At 41.1% G+C, this 16,739-nt stretch overlaps 1 protein-coding gene and 1 non-coding gene across 6 annotated transcripts; both read right to left on the bottom strand.

Moving 5' to 3' along the window:
* LOC111645857 (transportin-2-like) lies at positions 1-16,650 on the bottom strand. Of its 5 annotated transcripts, none has more exons than XM_023395171.2 (26): positions 16,534-16,650; positions 14,596-14,695; positions 14,073-14,148; positions 13,366-13,515; positions 12,989-13,095; positions 12,063-12,196; positions 11,225-11,306; positions 10,938-11,060; positions 10,590-10,708; positions 10,330-10,390; positions 9,927-10,098; positions 9,448-9,600; positions 8,768-8,993; positions 8,446-8,617; positions 8,171-8,257; positions 7,923-8,030; positions 7,660-7,818; positions 7,450-7,537; positions 7,142-7,240; positions 6,498-6,533; positions 5,618-5,713; positions 5,438-5,513; positions 4,629-4,728; positions 4,463-4,537; positions 3,330-3,478; positions 1-3,078 (listed from the first exon to the last, which is right to left on the bottom strand). In XM_023395171.2, the coding sequence occupies exons 2-25, from the start codon at positions 14,692-14,694 to the stop codon at positions 3,371-3,373; spliced, it is 2,706 nt and encodes a 901-aa protein (XP_023250939.1). In that variant the 5' UTR covers position 14,695; positions 16,534-16,650; the 3' UTR covers positions 1-3,078; positions 3,330-3,370. The 5 variants fall into 5 exon arrangements, with proteins under 5 accessions (XP_023250939.1, XP_023250938.1, XP_023250940.1 ...); XM_023395170.2 differs by lacking the exon at positions 16,534-16,650 and adding an exon at positions 16,166-16,520; XM_023395172.2 differs by lacking the exons at positions 6,498-6,533; positions 16,534-16,650 and adding an exon at positions 16,166-16,520.
* Positions 14,796-14,864, bottom strand: LOC111645899 (small nucleolar RNA SNORD41). Its single transcript, XR_002759910.1, has one exon. It is a non-coding gene; the product is annotated as a small nucleolar RNA SNORD41 (small nucleolar RNA).
* Positions 16,651-16,739: the final 89 nt, after the last annotated feature.

The following is a 16,739-nucleotide window of genomic DNA, read 5'->3' as shown; positions in this document are numbered from 1 at the left end:
TTAATAGAAAAAAAACTTTTATTTTCCCCTATTCACAAAAATTAAATTAAAAGGGATACATCCCACCTGCACCACAGTTCAGCAAAATAAAGGTACTACATCAAATTCAATTGCCAGCCTTGATATCAGATTGAAACAAGTTATGAATTAGTTTTCCACATTCTTCCCTAAGGTATGCACCAAGCACCGACTCTCCTTCAGTCCAACCACAATATCAAATTTAACATAATCAAATGGTCCGCTATAAAACAACGAAAACAAATTATTCTTTAAATAAAAAGAATAAAAATGGGGAAAAAAAAACAAAACAAAACAAAAAAACTTTTAAAGTCCAAAACAATTTGTGCACTGGGGCACAAAAAAATATTTAAAAAAAAAAACAAAAACAAAATAAAAAGTAAAAAACAAAATAAATAAATAAAAACAAAACTGTCACATGTGCATCAAAATAAAAAAAATAAAAAATAAACAACTTGTGGACAACTTGCATTTAAATTTACTTCTGTAGATAGCTTAGTGTATCACAACATGGCGAGGAGTGGTATAGCCTCAACTTTTTATGTCACAGGAGCATCATCCCTCTGAAACAATCATTCTTGTAATGAATGCTTCAAAAGCTGCTGCTCCAAGCACATCTGTCCAGCCTCTGATGAATGAGTGGCCAGCTCACATCTCAACACCCGCCTACCAGTTAAACCTGGACAGGATGCCATCAGTATTCAGTCTGTGGGGTCTGTGGGCTTAGAAAAGTGGTCAGGAATCCAAAACACCGTCTCATCAACATCTGCAACATTTGTGCTACAACAAAATCAAAAATCTGCATCACATTTGTTGATCACACATTAATGCTGATTCTATAAAATACATAAACTGTAAATGTGAGCTGATATTCAGGAAAATGCTTTTTAGTCAGACAGGAGCAGATATCAGTATTTTCCATGAGTGAAAGTCTTCATCTTAAGAGTTTTAAACACCCTGACAATCAAACTGATGACAGAAACTGGCAGGCAAATGTTGATTCTCCCACTGGCCACATCAACCCAGGCATGACTCAAACTACGCCCCCCACTTAACTTTAGAGTAGGGCTGGTGCAAAGTTACATCTAAGCAGTACTCGCGTACACACCATTATAGTAAAACACCAACAGGCAACAGCCATACACACTTACATTACAACCGTCCACTATGGACAATGACTAAAAGATAAAGCTTGATAAAGACCACCACTCTCTCACATAAGCTAACCAGTGTCAGGGGAGAACTATTAGGACTCAGAGTCAGTGTATTCCCAGGCATAACCTACACAGTATTGTCGGGTGAAGATATGGCAACAACAATCACTAGTTTTATCACGAGCTGGAGAAGTACCTTATTATTCCAGCAGCGAATTGTGTTGCCATTGACAAAGCTCTTATAAGGTAGATCCCTCCAAAGGGACCTGTTATAAAATGACTAAAAAAGGAGCAAGACTCACTGAAAAGCATGCAGTGTTCATGACAAGGAGAAGCTTTGACGGCTCAAACAGCCACTATTTAACAAAAAAGCTCTGATGAAAGAGACGGAGACATCTTTAAACACAGATATGGATTGACAGGTGCACTGGGACATGGATCCAAAATACTGTAATTAAGATGTTTCCCTCTTAAATCCTATTCAATCCATTTTAGAAGGCGCTACATTATAAAACTATGTTAAGAGGCCTCAAGTCTTACCTAGTCATTTTACCATTGCTTAACATTATCAACATTATGCTTACTTTAGCAAGCCATTAACAGTCCTAAAATCACTTATCAAAAAAACTATATCTCAAGATCAGTATATCATTACTGTATGTCTTACATGTGAAATTCTAAATTTCTTACAAAAGAAAAAGTGCATTTATATCAGTAAGAACCAATTCATTCTTGGTGATGTCTTATCGCTCTCATTAAGTCCGTTTTGTAAATACTCTAAAAACAAAGCAGCAGCAGCACAAAGGATTCTCAACTTTGCGTACAGTATTTTAACTCTTCTTGCAGTGAGTGATTCTCCAAACAATCAGACATGAGCCGATTCCTGTATTGATTCCTGTATTGATCTACCAATAGTTGGTCGTCACACACACACAGCCTCCATTACACTATAGGGACATTGATTAGATGATAGGTATGAATGGAGGACAAAAATAACTAAGCACCTGACAGCCTCAAATTATGGCAGCCTCCCCATACAGACAACTAACGCAATAAATCAAGAGTGCAACAAGACACACATTCACTCAAACATGCGTCACTTAGGAGGTGATCATATGCCATGCAACAACTTGGTACTGCGGTGGTAAAACCTTAGAGGACAGACCTACTGCATCTTCTTTGCCTCAAATGAGGGAGAAAAAGAAAACTATGATCTGAGAGGAATTCAGCAACCAAGGGAAGAGGAGGGAAATTAAATTCAGCTAAATGTACATGTGAAAAGAGAATAAGACCCATGTATATGCACACCGAATGTTTATGCAATTTTGCCGTAAAAGGTGCAAAAAAAAAAATTTGTGCACATTTCCTGCATTGTTACATTGTAAAAGCATGTTTTTTGTTTAGCCTCTGGCACGAGCCTGTTTAAACACATCTACATCTGTGAGTCTTTCTACTGACTACGTGCATTGTGGTATTTGGGACTGTGGCACCCTATGCTGGTTCAGATAATTCCGTATTATGTACCTATCTGCTACCCCCCCTCCCCTCCCAGCCGTCATCTATCTTAACAGAATAATCAAATCGAGGAGGGGGAGGTCAAAGCCAGCCCCTATTTTGCCCTCTTCTACCAAGGATCCCTGCGGTGCTGTTGGCGAAAGTCACTTTTGAGTGTGTTTGGATTTAGTGAGGCGTTTAATCCGAGAGGTATATGTATATCCCCAGTTTACCCTCCCACACCCACCACCCTCCTCCCACCCTCCCTCACAGAGACACACAGGGCGCGGGGGGGAAAGGGGGCCATCCGCTGAATGGAGGGTCAAGGCCAGTCACATCCCTCCAGCTCTTGTTTCTCCCCCGTGATCTGGGCAGTGCAATGAGTTCCCCAGTAACCCTCCCCTACATTAACCTGAGGAAGAGAGAGACAGAGAGAAGAGTTTTAAAATCACATTATACAGCAACTAGTAAATGAAGAGCTGACAGAAACAGTTCAGGGGTCAAAAGGAAGCAGTGGTGTGGGAAAAGTGAGATTCTGGATCAGAAAATTCATTTGGGAACAAAATGTATCATTGCATATCAATGAGCTGGGATTTTCATCATTTCCAGAAGGGGGTCTTGGGTTGGTTGTTCATTTGTGACAGAGACGTTTGCTGGACATACCTAACAGGTTGATGTCCTGTGTGGACCAGGGGAAGGTTAGGTTAGACGCCGTAGCAGGCAGACAGGCGCTCCTTCAACAGAGGAGGGAACTGCTCAGAGAACTGCTGCCAGTTCTCTTCCCCGACCTGGTCCTTGAAGCCATGAAGAATCTTGAAGGGAAAAAAACAAAAACAAACAAACAAAAAAAAAAACAGAAAACCATCATGATCCAGACTAAGCCATCGACAACACGATTGAGCAGCTGTTTGTTACCTAGCTAATTAAGCTAACATCAGCTCAATAACTTGATTGAAAATGCTGCCTGGGACTGAATTTTTTGCATTTCCAGCTGATTTTAAAAAGAACCCAGTAAAAGGGTCTAAAATATTATTTTGTGCTCAATGACTGAGGCTAAAAAGGCATTTTTCTGGTAATACAGCATTGAGCTAGTTAGTCCTGGAAAAATGTAAGATTAAACTTATTTCATTCCAACATAACTGTTCAATTAATTTATTATTTACTGTATTCTATAAGAGTATGCTTTCACTTTTAACACAAGAGAAAAAGGTTTTTAGGATGAGGGCCAACCAATGTGTTTTGAGGAGTATAAACTTCCCCAAATCTACTAAAGAACAAGACAGAGGTGCTAATTTTGATAACTGATAGCATCCAGGACCGCATGGACTGCTGGCTCCTTGGCTTTGTAAGTTAGGTAGTAAGTTAGTAAGCCGGACATGCCTACAGTTGCAGACTGGAGCAGATAAACTCACCTTTATACTGTTCTTGTGAGTTTGGATTACAAAAGCTAAAAACGTGCTGTGCTAACGATTGTTTGCTAGGCTACAACTGAGCTATGACTGGGGGAGGACTTAAGCAAACAGCCACCATTCTCTGGACACCCTGGTTGATCAACTTGCAAACGTGATGCCGAATTATCATTTGTGCTGTCCTGAAAGTGAAAATCGTTCTCCCTCCCTTTAACAGCAAACTCTAGCCACACTTCTCAGACTCAAAAATCATCCGCACCACATAATCAGATTTCGAATGTCTGATTAAATGATCATCACAGAGTGTGGTGAGCCAGCAGCAGACATGGGGAGGGAACATCTTAATGACAAACACTAGTCATCTAAAAGCACTGATGAAGCACTCACTTTATAAAACATGTCTCTCAGGTCATCCTTGGGGTTGACCCAGGAGGCCACAGCATCACAGAAGAAAATGAAGTCCTGAACAGAAAAGACTTGTTACTTAATCACACACTGATGCAGAGTTCCCCTAGCTATGTAACCCCTGCATCACCAACAGCAATCACCTCACCTGCACCACTCCTGCAGGGTTGACGCCAATCATTACACAGATTCCCCTGAAGGCCGAGTCCTTCTCCTCATTATCTCGGATATTCCTCAGCGATGTGCACCTGAGAACAAGGACAACAAGGAGTCAGTGTCTAATTGTTGTTAAAATACCTCCCTAAATTGTCTATAATCGACTGAAAAACATTTGTATATACCTGCAACTTTTATATGTTCTATCAATTGCAGAGAACATAGTTAATAACAAAGGGAAAGACAAAGGCGGTGCGGTTTGTGCAGACCTGCAGGTTGCATTTGGTAAGCTAAATCACACACGAGCTTGCATGCATGAAAACCTGCACACTGAAGATGGCAAATGCGGAACTGTGCCATCTCAAGTATGAGTCACACAAGGTTTGCGGTATCTGGATCAGAAAATGTTATGGGAACAAAATGTATCATTTTGTGTCAATGAGCTGGGTGTTTCATCATATCCAGATACTGAGCACTTGATTTCACTGAAGGCAACCATTTGTTAAATAAGGAAAAAAAAAAAAAAAAAAAAAAAAAAAAAAAAAAAAAAAAATGAAATAGAAGAAAATGACCTCCCTTATGCATTTGGGAAATAAATTTAATTATGTCCTATTGCACTGTTTCCTTTCCTCTCAAGAATAACAGTTTCTCTTTCTTCTAGGCTAATAGAAGTTTATTTATACATAGTGCAAGAAGAAGGGCCTCGGGTTTGGCGCACGATATAAAAAGAAAAGACTTATTGTCTTATTATAGATGTGAATTTCATGATATCCAGATAATAATGTTCGAACAGTGACTCACCATGGTCTAATGAAATGCTGCAGCTGTGGCGCCACTTCCTGGGGACAGACATAACCCAGTCTGCCAATTGTAATGGCTGCACACAGAGAGACAGAAGAAAAACACTTCACCTTAACTCACTAGTGTGACCATCAGATGACATCCAAACTTATACTGTGCATGTATCACTCGTGTGTGTACCTGTGTTTTCCAGCAGAGTCTTGGGCGTGTTGGGTCTATTGATGATCTCCACCAGGTGTGGCAGGACCATGCCCACATACGGCTGCATCTCTGCACCTAGAGACACATACACACAGCATAGAAAGAGCACACTGTCAAATGTATGAGATAAACAAGCCACCTGCAGTGTGGATGTGTCATGGTCACAACTGTCACAATGCTACAGATTCATTTTGAAGCCACAGAGAAAAACATGAATATAGACTGATCATTTTGTGTTGATGTAGGACTCCATCGGTGATAAAAACTGAGTGAGTTAAGTTTAGGTGTTTAAGAGTTTGATCCATTAACCTTTTCAGTTTCTACAGTCACTCAGACACTAAGGCATAAAAAAAAATAAAAATAAATAAAACAGTGTCATGTCTTGCAGTTATTTGATACTATGAAATTCAACACAATATTTGTCTTATGCTCAAAACCAAGACCATATTTAATCCTTTTATATACCAATACGCCTCTACATCCACAAAAATACATGTTGCAATAACACAGCTTTTTAATGAACCCTTCACATTACACGTTTCTTGCAACACAGGGTTCGTTCACTAGTGAATGCTGGAGTAGACTAAACAACATTCTGTGACCAGAAGACTACATTCCTATCTTTAACAGGATAAATTCAATCCTCATGAAAGCTATCAGTGTTATAATGTGTCTACAAATTCAAAGACAGTGTTGATGCAAAGAAATCTAGACAGAACCGTACAGCTTTAAAGGTGCTTCTTATAGCAGTTTGGGTAAAAAAGGAGGCAAATCTCAGCATATCCGAGAGAAAAGTCTCATTTGATTTTGCACTCATTGGTGTCAAAGATGACTGGTTTGCTGGTGTCCCTACGCTCACCTGGACAATCCCCTGTTTGCTGCTTGACACCTGTTCCTGTAAGGATATCACACAGAGTGTCACTGGGCTGACTGGATCACGCACAATGGCTAGCCGGGCAAGCATGCACACACACACACACACACACACGTTCACACAATGCACAAGCATAATGGAGGTTGCTTCTGGCGCTACCAGAAGTCGTAAGTGTTAAGATAGACCTACTTTCACAACCAGGCAAAGATTGCTTAAGTGTCAATGATGGTCTGAAAAACATTTATATATATCTGCAACATCTTTATGTTCTATCAGTTGCCAAGGACGCAGTTAATGTCGAGGGGAAAGACAAAGGCCATGCCGTTTGTACAGACCTGTAGGTTGGTTTACATTTGTTAAATTAAATCACACACGAACTTGCACACATGAAAACCTGCACTCTCAAGATGGCAAATGCTGAGCTGTGCCACCTAGAGTATAATCACACGAGGTGTGCAGTATCTGGATCAGAAAATATTATGGGAACAAAACGTATCATTTTGTGTCAATGAGCTGGGTGTTTCATCATATCCAGATACTGGGCACTTGTTTGCACTGAAGGCAACAATTTATTTTAAAAAATGAAACATAAAAGAGGCATCAACAATAAGTACAACCTGCTTACTCACCCATTTGCATGGAGATCTCCCCAATGGCCCAGGTCGCGTTGTTACACACCGAGATAAACTCTGGGTTCAGGTTGAGCCCCAGGATAGGCATGAACTCAGCTGGAGGGAGAACATGCGCACACACTGGTTACGATACAATCACTTACACACACACACACACACACACACAGTTCTTTCCTCCCTCAATAAAGACACTAGACTCTCTATACTAGATATCTCAATGAGTCAATGCTGGGTGTTCCCTGATGGCCAGATAGTAGAGGACAGGTTATGTAATTTTAGTCAATGCTCTGATAAAGCACACTCACCAATACAAGGCTTCACATGGAGGAAGCAGGCTTTGGTTAAATCACCCAACAGAGCAAAAGAGCTTTGCCTCACTTCAGGCATTGTGTCCTGAAATGCAACACAAGCGCGTTAGCGTCAAAATTGTCCAGTAAATACTTAAGAGTTCAAAAGAAACTCTGCTGACACATGGAGAAGCACAGACAGAAACTACAACACACACTCCCTCATACCTGCATGCACTGGAAAAGCAGGGTCATGATGTTGGAGCGGGCCACTAGCTGTTCCACATTCCCCCCCAAACCCTCAGCCAAGCCGCTCAGCAGATCCAGGGCCACGATCATAAAATCCTTGTCGGGAGCCTCATACTGGTCTGGGTGCTGATTGTACATCTGTGCAGACAAAACATACACATTTCAATGTCTCTTGTTAAAAAAAAAACAAACAAAAAAAGACCACCAAAGACACAACATTTATTTTGTGTGTGTTTTCTCACCATAGCCTGAGCTAGTGTCTTCTGGACTAGTGTGACACAGCGCTGATAGACAGGCTCACAGTAAGGCAGAAAGCCACTCTGCAGGGCAGTGGCTACTGACGACAGACACTGTAAGAAACACAAAGATGACTTTTAGAAAGACAAAAACAGCATGAAAGCAGTGGAAATCCGGGCAAGACTCTTTACACTTACCATGATTCGGATAAAAACCTGCTGTAGTACAAATTACTCCTTTATCAACTTCTCACCTCCAGTAGTGGGAAGAGATCCTTGTCTTCGTCCTTCAGTTCGTTCCACTTTGCAATAAGGGGGGGCATCAACTTCTGTATGTACTCCTGAGAAAGAATACAAAATGGTAAGATCTCACGGTTTCTCCTACTTTATAAACTTCAGAAAAGACGATATGAAAAAACTGTATCAAAAGGACTAGACTATATAGAATGGAAAGTGGGGGAAACCGCCTGGCTGTGTCCAGCTGTGACAAAAGCAAAAAAAAAGGTGTAAGAGTTCCACAGACACTTACAGGCTGATTGAGGTGGTGACCCACTGAGTCAGCCAGAGTTCCTATTGCATCATAGAGGATGAGGAGATTCTTGTGCTGGTACTTTCCAAAGGCAAAGACCAGCGTGTCCAGAATAAAGCTCAGGTAGGGCACCAGCTCTGTGCACGCCTCCTCTTCCAGAGTGGCAAACGCACTAAGAGAAAACCAAGATGGAGGACATATTACCATTTAATCTATATATATCTAGTTCTTCCAGTCTAGGAATTGAGGACAAAGTGTGTCATTATTAATCAATGAGCTGGGATTGTCTTCACATCCACATATGTAGAGTGAAGCTGCTCACCTGCAGGCAGCCTCCTGCACCCTCTTGTTGCCGTCAAGGATGCGTTTCAGAAGCTCTGTCATGAGGGGTTTGAGGTAGGAGTCGGGAGGCTGGGAGACCACCCAATGTGCATAGCGACTCAGGGTCCAGCAGGCAATGGAGCGCACCAGGGCCTTCTTGTCGCACAGACACTGGATGAGGTGGGGGATCAACTCCGGCAGGTAGGGCACCATGCCCTGCATGCAGCCTGACGCATGGAGAGGGACAAAATGTTTATCATTATTTTTCCCTTTTTAATCTTCATTTCATTGTTAATATTTATTGTTGAGGATTTTATCTATTTTCTGCCCTTTTAGTGGTGCAATTCTACTTTATTTGGATTTTCTTATGTAAGGGAACATTGGAACTTTGTTTCTGAGAAGGGGTTAATAATATTACAAATAATATTACAGGGATAATTATCACACACTGAACCACTTTCAGTACACAGACAATATGTTGCAGCTGTGAGGTTTGTCAATTTATATATCATTTACTATTATCTCAACTGTTAAATGTATTGATTGACTGATTGATTGATTGAACAAGCAACTGAATAAATCAGACATTCATAATAGCAAGGATTAGATACAGCGAACTTGATTGATTCAACTCCGACAAATGTGTCGTTTCGGTGAGAACTCCTGTCAACTGAGTCTTACCCTCAGCTATGGCACCCAACACCAGGATGCCAGACTCCTTGATGACCCAGTCGGGGTGGAAGAGCAGGCCTTTGAGGAGCGGCAGGAGGTGGGGCAGTAGCTCGTCGCGGAACACGTTGGCCAGCACGTCCAGGGCTGCGGCCGAACACTTTCCTACATCAAAAAGAAAAGCTCAATAACTATGTTGTTTTGCAAGTGACCTGGCGGCAGATGTTTTCTAAAAGCTAACTGCACTTGCTCCTAGAGCCACAACTGAGTGTTAAAGCATTGCTACATTTTGGTGAGTTTAAAAAGACAAATCTGTTATGAAATGCCAAGGGTTCTCCATTTATTAAAAATCAACATGCAACCTATAGAAAGAGGCGTGCAAAACTGGAGATGATATGCAAAGGACACAAGATTAATTTAGACTGAAGCCTGACAAAATGTGTGATGTTTCAACAAGAGCATGTGTGTAACTGCATTTCTCCTCCACTTACGCAGATTCCAGTCTGACAGAGTGTCGTCATCGTCGTCGTCGTCTTCTTCGATGTCCTCACCCTCCTCACCCTCCCCTCCTTCGTGCTGCAAGGTGACAGTGCGCGACTTGTGGAAACGGGGCTTGATGTCCTGATCGCTGTCTGGTACCGCCTCGTCCTCCTCCACATCACCCTGGACACCCAGACGCATACAAATGTTTACTTCAGCTATCATCATACAAATGTATTCTTTGAGGCACAGATTTATAACAGAATTGGGACCTGTTATAAATGATCATTTTCCTTCTGTAATACTGGCTCCAATTTTGAATGCAGTTGTGGCCATTGTTTTGGATTTATGTAAATAAGGGCATATTTCTGTATGAGAAGGTATTTTTTAACTGGTACAAGAAGAAAAGCTCACCTTTAATAGTATGATGTCTATCTCTGAGTACTTCATCCCATTCACAAGGATAGGTATCAGTCTGTATTGACAGAAGATGAAGACTTTGTTCAAAACAGTTGACAAATCTCATGACAAGTTGATAAGAATGATGCGATTCTGTATTAAAAAAAGCTAATAGACAAATCCTTCACAGTATCAAAAGTTTGATTAGTTTGTGCCAATAATCTGTATTTACGCAACGCACATATTACATGAACAATAGTTAATGAGCTACTCACTGCACCAGGTGTCCGGACAGCATCTCCTTACAGATGGGTTGCTCTGCTAGAGTCAGCCAGAACTCACAGGCCTCAAGAGCCACGTTCTCATCAGGGTCCTGGGTCCGCTGCAGCATGTACTGCAAGAGATGAGAAAGGCACATGTTTGAAAGTCAGTACAGAGAGAAAAATATCAGCAATGCGCCAAAGTTCAGCAAAGACAAGTGGAAAATCTGGATCAGAAACAATAGGAACTTTAGGTATCATTGTATGTCAATGAGCTGGGTTTCTCATCATATCCAGATGCAAAAGACTAACTAATATGGACCTACAAAAAAGGTCCACAGCAGTGAGCGTTCCAACACTTACCTGGATGATGCTGTGCATGTGGGGGATGAGGCGGTCAATGCGGACCTCCAGTAACATGACCAGGGCTCGGCACACGTTCTTTCGAACCTCAGAGTCCTCATCTGCTGCCAGCGCAAACAGGCTCTAGTAGTGGAGAGACAAGAAAGATATTAACTGTGAGAGAGGGGAAACATCCAGACTATGGGATGAGCAACGAGGCAATTAAAAAAAAAAAAAAAGTATATATATATACATACATACACACACAAACAGTCAGATTTACCTCAGTGTTCAAACACACAGCTCACCTCTATGAAAGTGTCAATGTTGTCCATTAGGGCCTGGGCTCTGCCAATGATGAACTGGTTCACACAGGCAATGGCATGGGACCTGCAGGGATGACAAAGAGGGTGTTAAAATTTCTCAATTTAACAAAATAAATATAAAGCAACATTTTGCTCGATCTCACATTCTTAAAGTATGAACTTGCGTTTATGGAAGAAAGTTGTTTAATTGCTATTCAATTAAACTGATAACATTGTAGTGTATTTTATGTAAAGCAGAACTTCCCTTAAAAAAAGTAATCAAAGTATTATGGATCCACTGTTTCCCAAATTTGTCAAAGGAAAAATAGAAAAATGTGGGTGTGACAAACTGAGCTAAATCCCTCTCGTGATACAAGAGGTGTGGCTGTTAAATGAGAGAAAAGAGACTGGAGTTCTGTAAGTCAACGGGCATCAGTCTCATTATTCAATAGCTACACCTCGTATATAAGCAGTTTAAAATGTTACCACCAGTCATGGAAATGAGAGATCCACTTATGAACATCCTACTGTGAATAAATGTAGGGACATTACTACTGACAAACTTATGTGCCCCTTTCATGCACACAAAAAGGGAAGTAAGTGTATTTAAAAAGCTTGTATAACTTGCACCATAACAGCTCACTGCATCCCGGTAGCAATTAATGTAACTTGTGAATTAAGGTGCATGTCAGTGTGAGGGGTAAAGTGAGAGTGAAATCAAAAGATCTGGGTCAGACAGTATGAATAAGAACACCTTCACTGTCAGTCAGATGTTAGTATGCATCACACCCAGATGCTAATGACAGTCACACTTAAAAACAACTCCTGCTCTCTCCTGTACCTAATCTTGGGGCTGCAGTGCTTGAAGAACTGAAGGAATTTAGGTATCATAATGTTGAGGGGTCTGTTCAGAGCGTCACTGTCCAGCAGCTCCGACGAGTCCTCGCAGATCTTCTGCAGTGCTCCAAACGAGCCCTGAGACACGGACATACACAGAAAGGCTGTCAAATCAAACGCAAACATACAGGGACACAGAGGAGAGAATGAGACTGCATCAGAAAATAAAACGGGAGCAAAAGTACTGAATGCACTGTACACACACAACGATTTTCGGCTGAATGTGTAAAGAAATTATTTTAGTCACACATTAACAGGATTTCAGTTGTTGCTTCATGACACCATGTAACTTTCAGAGGTGCTAGGTCACACTCATGTATACCTGTGCCTTCCTTATAATATTGCAAATATTTTATTGAAATAAACGCCCGACTAACTCCATATTGAGGATACTCAGCCTTTCAAGATGATTGTTGCTCTCCCAAGTGATGTTTGAAATATTGTTAGTTTTCAAATATGTCACATGGTGTCGTTTAAGTGTCTTCACACATTGACCATTGAAAATCATCTAAAACAAAAGAAATCAGAACCTGCTTGTCCCTTAATTTAAATGTCAATATTATGAAAAAAATATTAATTATTCTGGATGTCTGCCATTTCTTTAAAAAGGCCCTGTGCCCCATGTGTTTGCACTTGTTTTTCCTGATAGAGATGTCCCCTGTAAGCTTGGTTGAATCTGCTGGGGTGGAACAATCAGAGCCTCTAATTTTATCTGTACTTTAACTTTGGAGACCTCGTGTAATTCTCTGCATAACTACATCCAGCTTCAATCTGATCAGAGATCTAATCAGCCAGAATAAAGAAAAGTGGCAGCCCTGCTTTTCATAACATAAAAAAAATAATAAAAAATAGATTGGGGCAAGTGCAGACCTCACAGGTGTTGTAGTCCTCTGAGTTGAGCAAGTTGCAGAGCTGGGGCAGCAGCTCAGGCCATGTCTGTAGCTCTCCCTTGGAGGCAATAGTTGTGATCAGGATGCCTAGAGGAGAGAGAGAGGGGGGAAGAAGATAAAAGACTTCAGATGGTACTTTATATTAACAGAATCACAAACAGTTGTCTTTCGAGCTGCTCTGGATCAGACAGTATGAATACAAATACCTTCACGGGAAGTCAAGATGTTTTTATGCATCATCTCCAGGAGGCAACCAGAAGTTAGATTTTTTTTTTTTTGTGGGGGGGGGGGGGGGGGGGGTCTAGCCAAAGCTAGCCCACAAAAAGAAATGGTGATGGAGAACACCCACAAACTTACCAATGGTAGCACGGATGAGCGGCGAGGGGTCGCCAATGTTGTTGAGGCATTCCTTCTTGATGAAGTCAGCAACAGCTGGTGGGAAGTTCTGGTAGTGGGCCTTAACATTGTTCTTCAGAATCAGACCGCTCAGAGAACGAGTTGGCTCATCTGGACGGATGACAGGAGGAGAAAGAAATTTTTTTTTAAAAAAGTACAAAAAGGGTCAGAGAGAAGATAGTCAATCAAAAGTCATCAAATACACCCTAGTAGCCACTATGAATGCCCCAATATTACTGTTCAGATACTAGTTACAACACCTAAACTAAGATCTGAAAACAGTACTCTTTTCTTTTCCCATTTCACAATCTGTATGTCTCACTGTGTGGAACAATATGTGAACATTTATTTTTAGACTTGTGAAAATGTTTATTATTTAACGTACATAACGTACTATACTGCGCTGATCTTATGAGGATGAATGGAAATATGAACAAAATACGTGTTTGGCTCTTTTCAACTCTTCACAAAATGTGTGTTACATTTACATACAACTATTTTACTATTTATCAATATCAGAGCATTCCATGTCACACCCAGCATCATCTCTCACTGACTGCCCACATTAAACACAGAGTTAAATACTGAACCTCAAGTGTCTGGGGAGGATCAGTGATCTCAGTGGGTTATATAAGGCTTTGAGAGAAGAAACAGATCTGGCTACTCACCTTCAGTTTTGAGTCGTGTGAGGACAAAAATTAGATAATTGTTGAAGTCAGGGAACTGGTTGAGTTGTTCAAGTTTCTGGCATGGCTGTTAAGGACCATTTGACTTTGAGCTTCAAGATTACGCAACTAACCTTTGCTCTCTATGCAAAGTTATGCGTTTGTCAACTGTACATTGGTCAAAACATAAAACATGACACGTTTTTCTCTACATGGAATCACCAGTGTTTTGCACATATACGATATTTTGGGTGGCTGACAAAAGTTTGTTAATCATTTTGTGCATTAACATAATTTAAGAAATTTCGTAAATTTTTGTGCAATTGTAGACTTGGAAAAAAGAACTACATGGCAACTACAGAAAAATCCTCAACACTCAACTTCCAACCCGATAACACAGCAGTGGCAACAAAACAAGGCACTGGTCAAAATCCCTTTGCACTTGGCACTGGTGTGAGGCACAATTTAGTAAAACATAATTCATTAGCTTTACTATGCAGTGTGAGATCACTCTGTAGTAGGATACTTGTTGGACAGCTCTCTGTGTGACTGTGTTGGGTGACTGTGAGTCTTTGAGCAGTTGGAGGACCTGCTGGAGTCCCTGCTCATCTGGCTGCCACTCCATCCTGAAAAAATACATACAAAAATTTAGATCCATACATGTTTGACAATGTATTTTGACAATATACAAGCAGTACTGATTAAACATTGGTAAGCAAGTGGTCTCTGGATCAGACAGTATGAATACGAAAACCCATCAGTGGTAGTCAGATGTTTTGGATGCATCATCTCCAAAGGCCACATGCACATGTAAGGTTGGGAGAGCAATCTAATAGGACACAATGTAAGTACAGAGCACACTAGCAAAATCAGTTGGATGCACAGTAAAGGCTGCTTTGCTAAACCTTACCTTGTATCATAGGGGGTTAATAAGTCTAAAATGTCTGTTAATCACTGTATAAGGCATTTTTCAACCAGTTACCACAACACATTACTAAAAGACCCCCTTAATAATCTGAAAAGTTATATAAACATCTGTACTAAGTTTTTATTTCTTTAACTAAATCAATCCATGTACCAAATGGTCGAGGGCCAAAGGGTGTATGTAGGCAGATGAGCGTGCACATGGTGCAAGTCCAAAGTGGACTAGAGTTCGGTGGGGAGTTATTTGAGAGACAAAATAAACACGCAGCAGCCGCTGGCCTCGGAGTGCCAGCATGCCAACACCTAAAATCGTCATTGGAAATCGGCTTGCGGCACAAAAACGAGGACATTAGTCAACACGACCAGCTAAAATCTCTATGACCCGGCTTAACCGCTCCAAGTTAATCCTACCCCCACCCCCACGCCACCCGGTCGGTTGGTGCGAGTTACGGAAATGCTTTGTGTTTCAATGTTTCTCGTTCAAATCTCAATAATGTCCTGCGCAGCACATGTGTCCATCATGCACGGCTAACCTGAGGAGGTCGTATTCACCTGTGGTTGGTCGAAATGAGAAAAGTTATCAGGATATGAGTTAGCTATGTAGCCGCACCGCCTGGTCCGACTCCAAGATAGCCGTCCGTGTGGTTTGCCTTTAATACATTTAATTCCGTTAATTGGTTTATTCTTACTATAATATTCATTACCGAATAATTTATGGGTTAGTTCTGCTGAATTTGAGATGCCTACCTATAGCCTCCCTGGTGCTACCAAAGTTGCCCTTCTTGCTCAGGCCTTGTCGGCAGAGCAGCTCAAGGCTGGGTGTTCCCAATGTGCCCGGCATGAAAATAGGCAAATATCGCCATCTGCTCTCCAAAGGAAGCCCCGTACCAAGCCATCCATTTAGAGAAATCTCAAATCTGAATGGCCATGTAAGGTATCGCGGTTAACACAACGCTAGCAGCCAATAATAGGTACAAACTTGGTGAACACGTTTTGCAAGCTGGCGTTAGTGTTTGACTGGAAATGCTAATGCTACTAGCTAGGCTAATGCTACATAACGGACACTTGCTTTAATACTCGCTACATCAGAACACCTTACCCAATCACGTTGATCGATGTAATATATATCTAAAATATTTTGTCAAAATACAAGCGAACTAATATGTACGTACAATATTGAGTTGATAGTTGGATTATCAGTACTGGGCCGCTCTTCTCCCCCTGCTTCGTAGCGGTTCTTCTGGTTCAAATGAACACGCCGATTGAAACTGACCTATGGCGGCTTCCGTTCAACACACATTTCGCTAACTACGCGAGATCTCAGGAACATGTGGCTTTCTATCTTCGCCGTTTTAAGATAATGGTTAATAATAAGGAACAAAATGAACATTATAGAAAAATAGGTCGACAAACATACCAAAAAACAAGAATGATTAGGATTAAATAACGTTAAAGCAAATGTACACATTTATAAATCATATAAATATCTACAATATGTGAATGGGTTTTCATTTCTAGGTCTCCAATAAATTATAGTTACCGCTGCAAACCCACACACAAGGCTAGTTTACTAGTTCAAGGAAAATCACACGAGGCACGGAACCCTCTTCTGGAACAGCGGTCAAGTCAGCCTCCACTTCGAAAAACACGATCAAGTACTATTTTTTGCGGTACGTGTTTATACTAGGCATTACGGTAGGCGTATGCCAGAACTGACTTCAAAATAAAATGCTATATTCCGGTGAA

The sequence above is a fragment of the Seriola lalandi genome, unplaced genomic scaffold (genome assembly GCF_002814215.2).
Source record: "Seriola lalandi dorsalis isolate HSWRI2012SDOR001 ecotype SW California unplaced genomic scaffold, Sedor1 jcf7180002054958, whole genome shotgun sequence".
Classification (NCBI taxonomy): Eukaryota; Metazoa; Chordata; class Actinopteri; order Carangiformes; family Carangidae; genus Seriola; species Seriola lalandi.
This window is presented reverse-complemented; position numbering and strand designations above follow the sequence as displayed.

Bases quoted from the DNA above. Each gene is read 5' to 3' on its own strand.
- LOC111645857 (XM_023395171.2), bottom strand. From the start codon at position 14,694: ATGGAGTGGCAGCCAGATGAGCAGGGACTCCAGCAGGTCCTCCAACTG. The intron at 8,994-9,447 runs GTAAGACTCAGT...TCCATGCGTCAG, and splicing joins GTTGGGTGCCATAGCTGAGG to GCTGCATGCAGGGCATGGTG. The intron at 5,514-5,617 runs GTACACACACGA...CTCTGTGTGCAG, and splicing joins GACTCTGCTGGAAAACACAG to CCATTACAATTGGCAGACTG.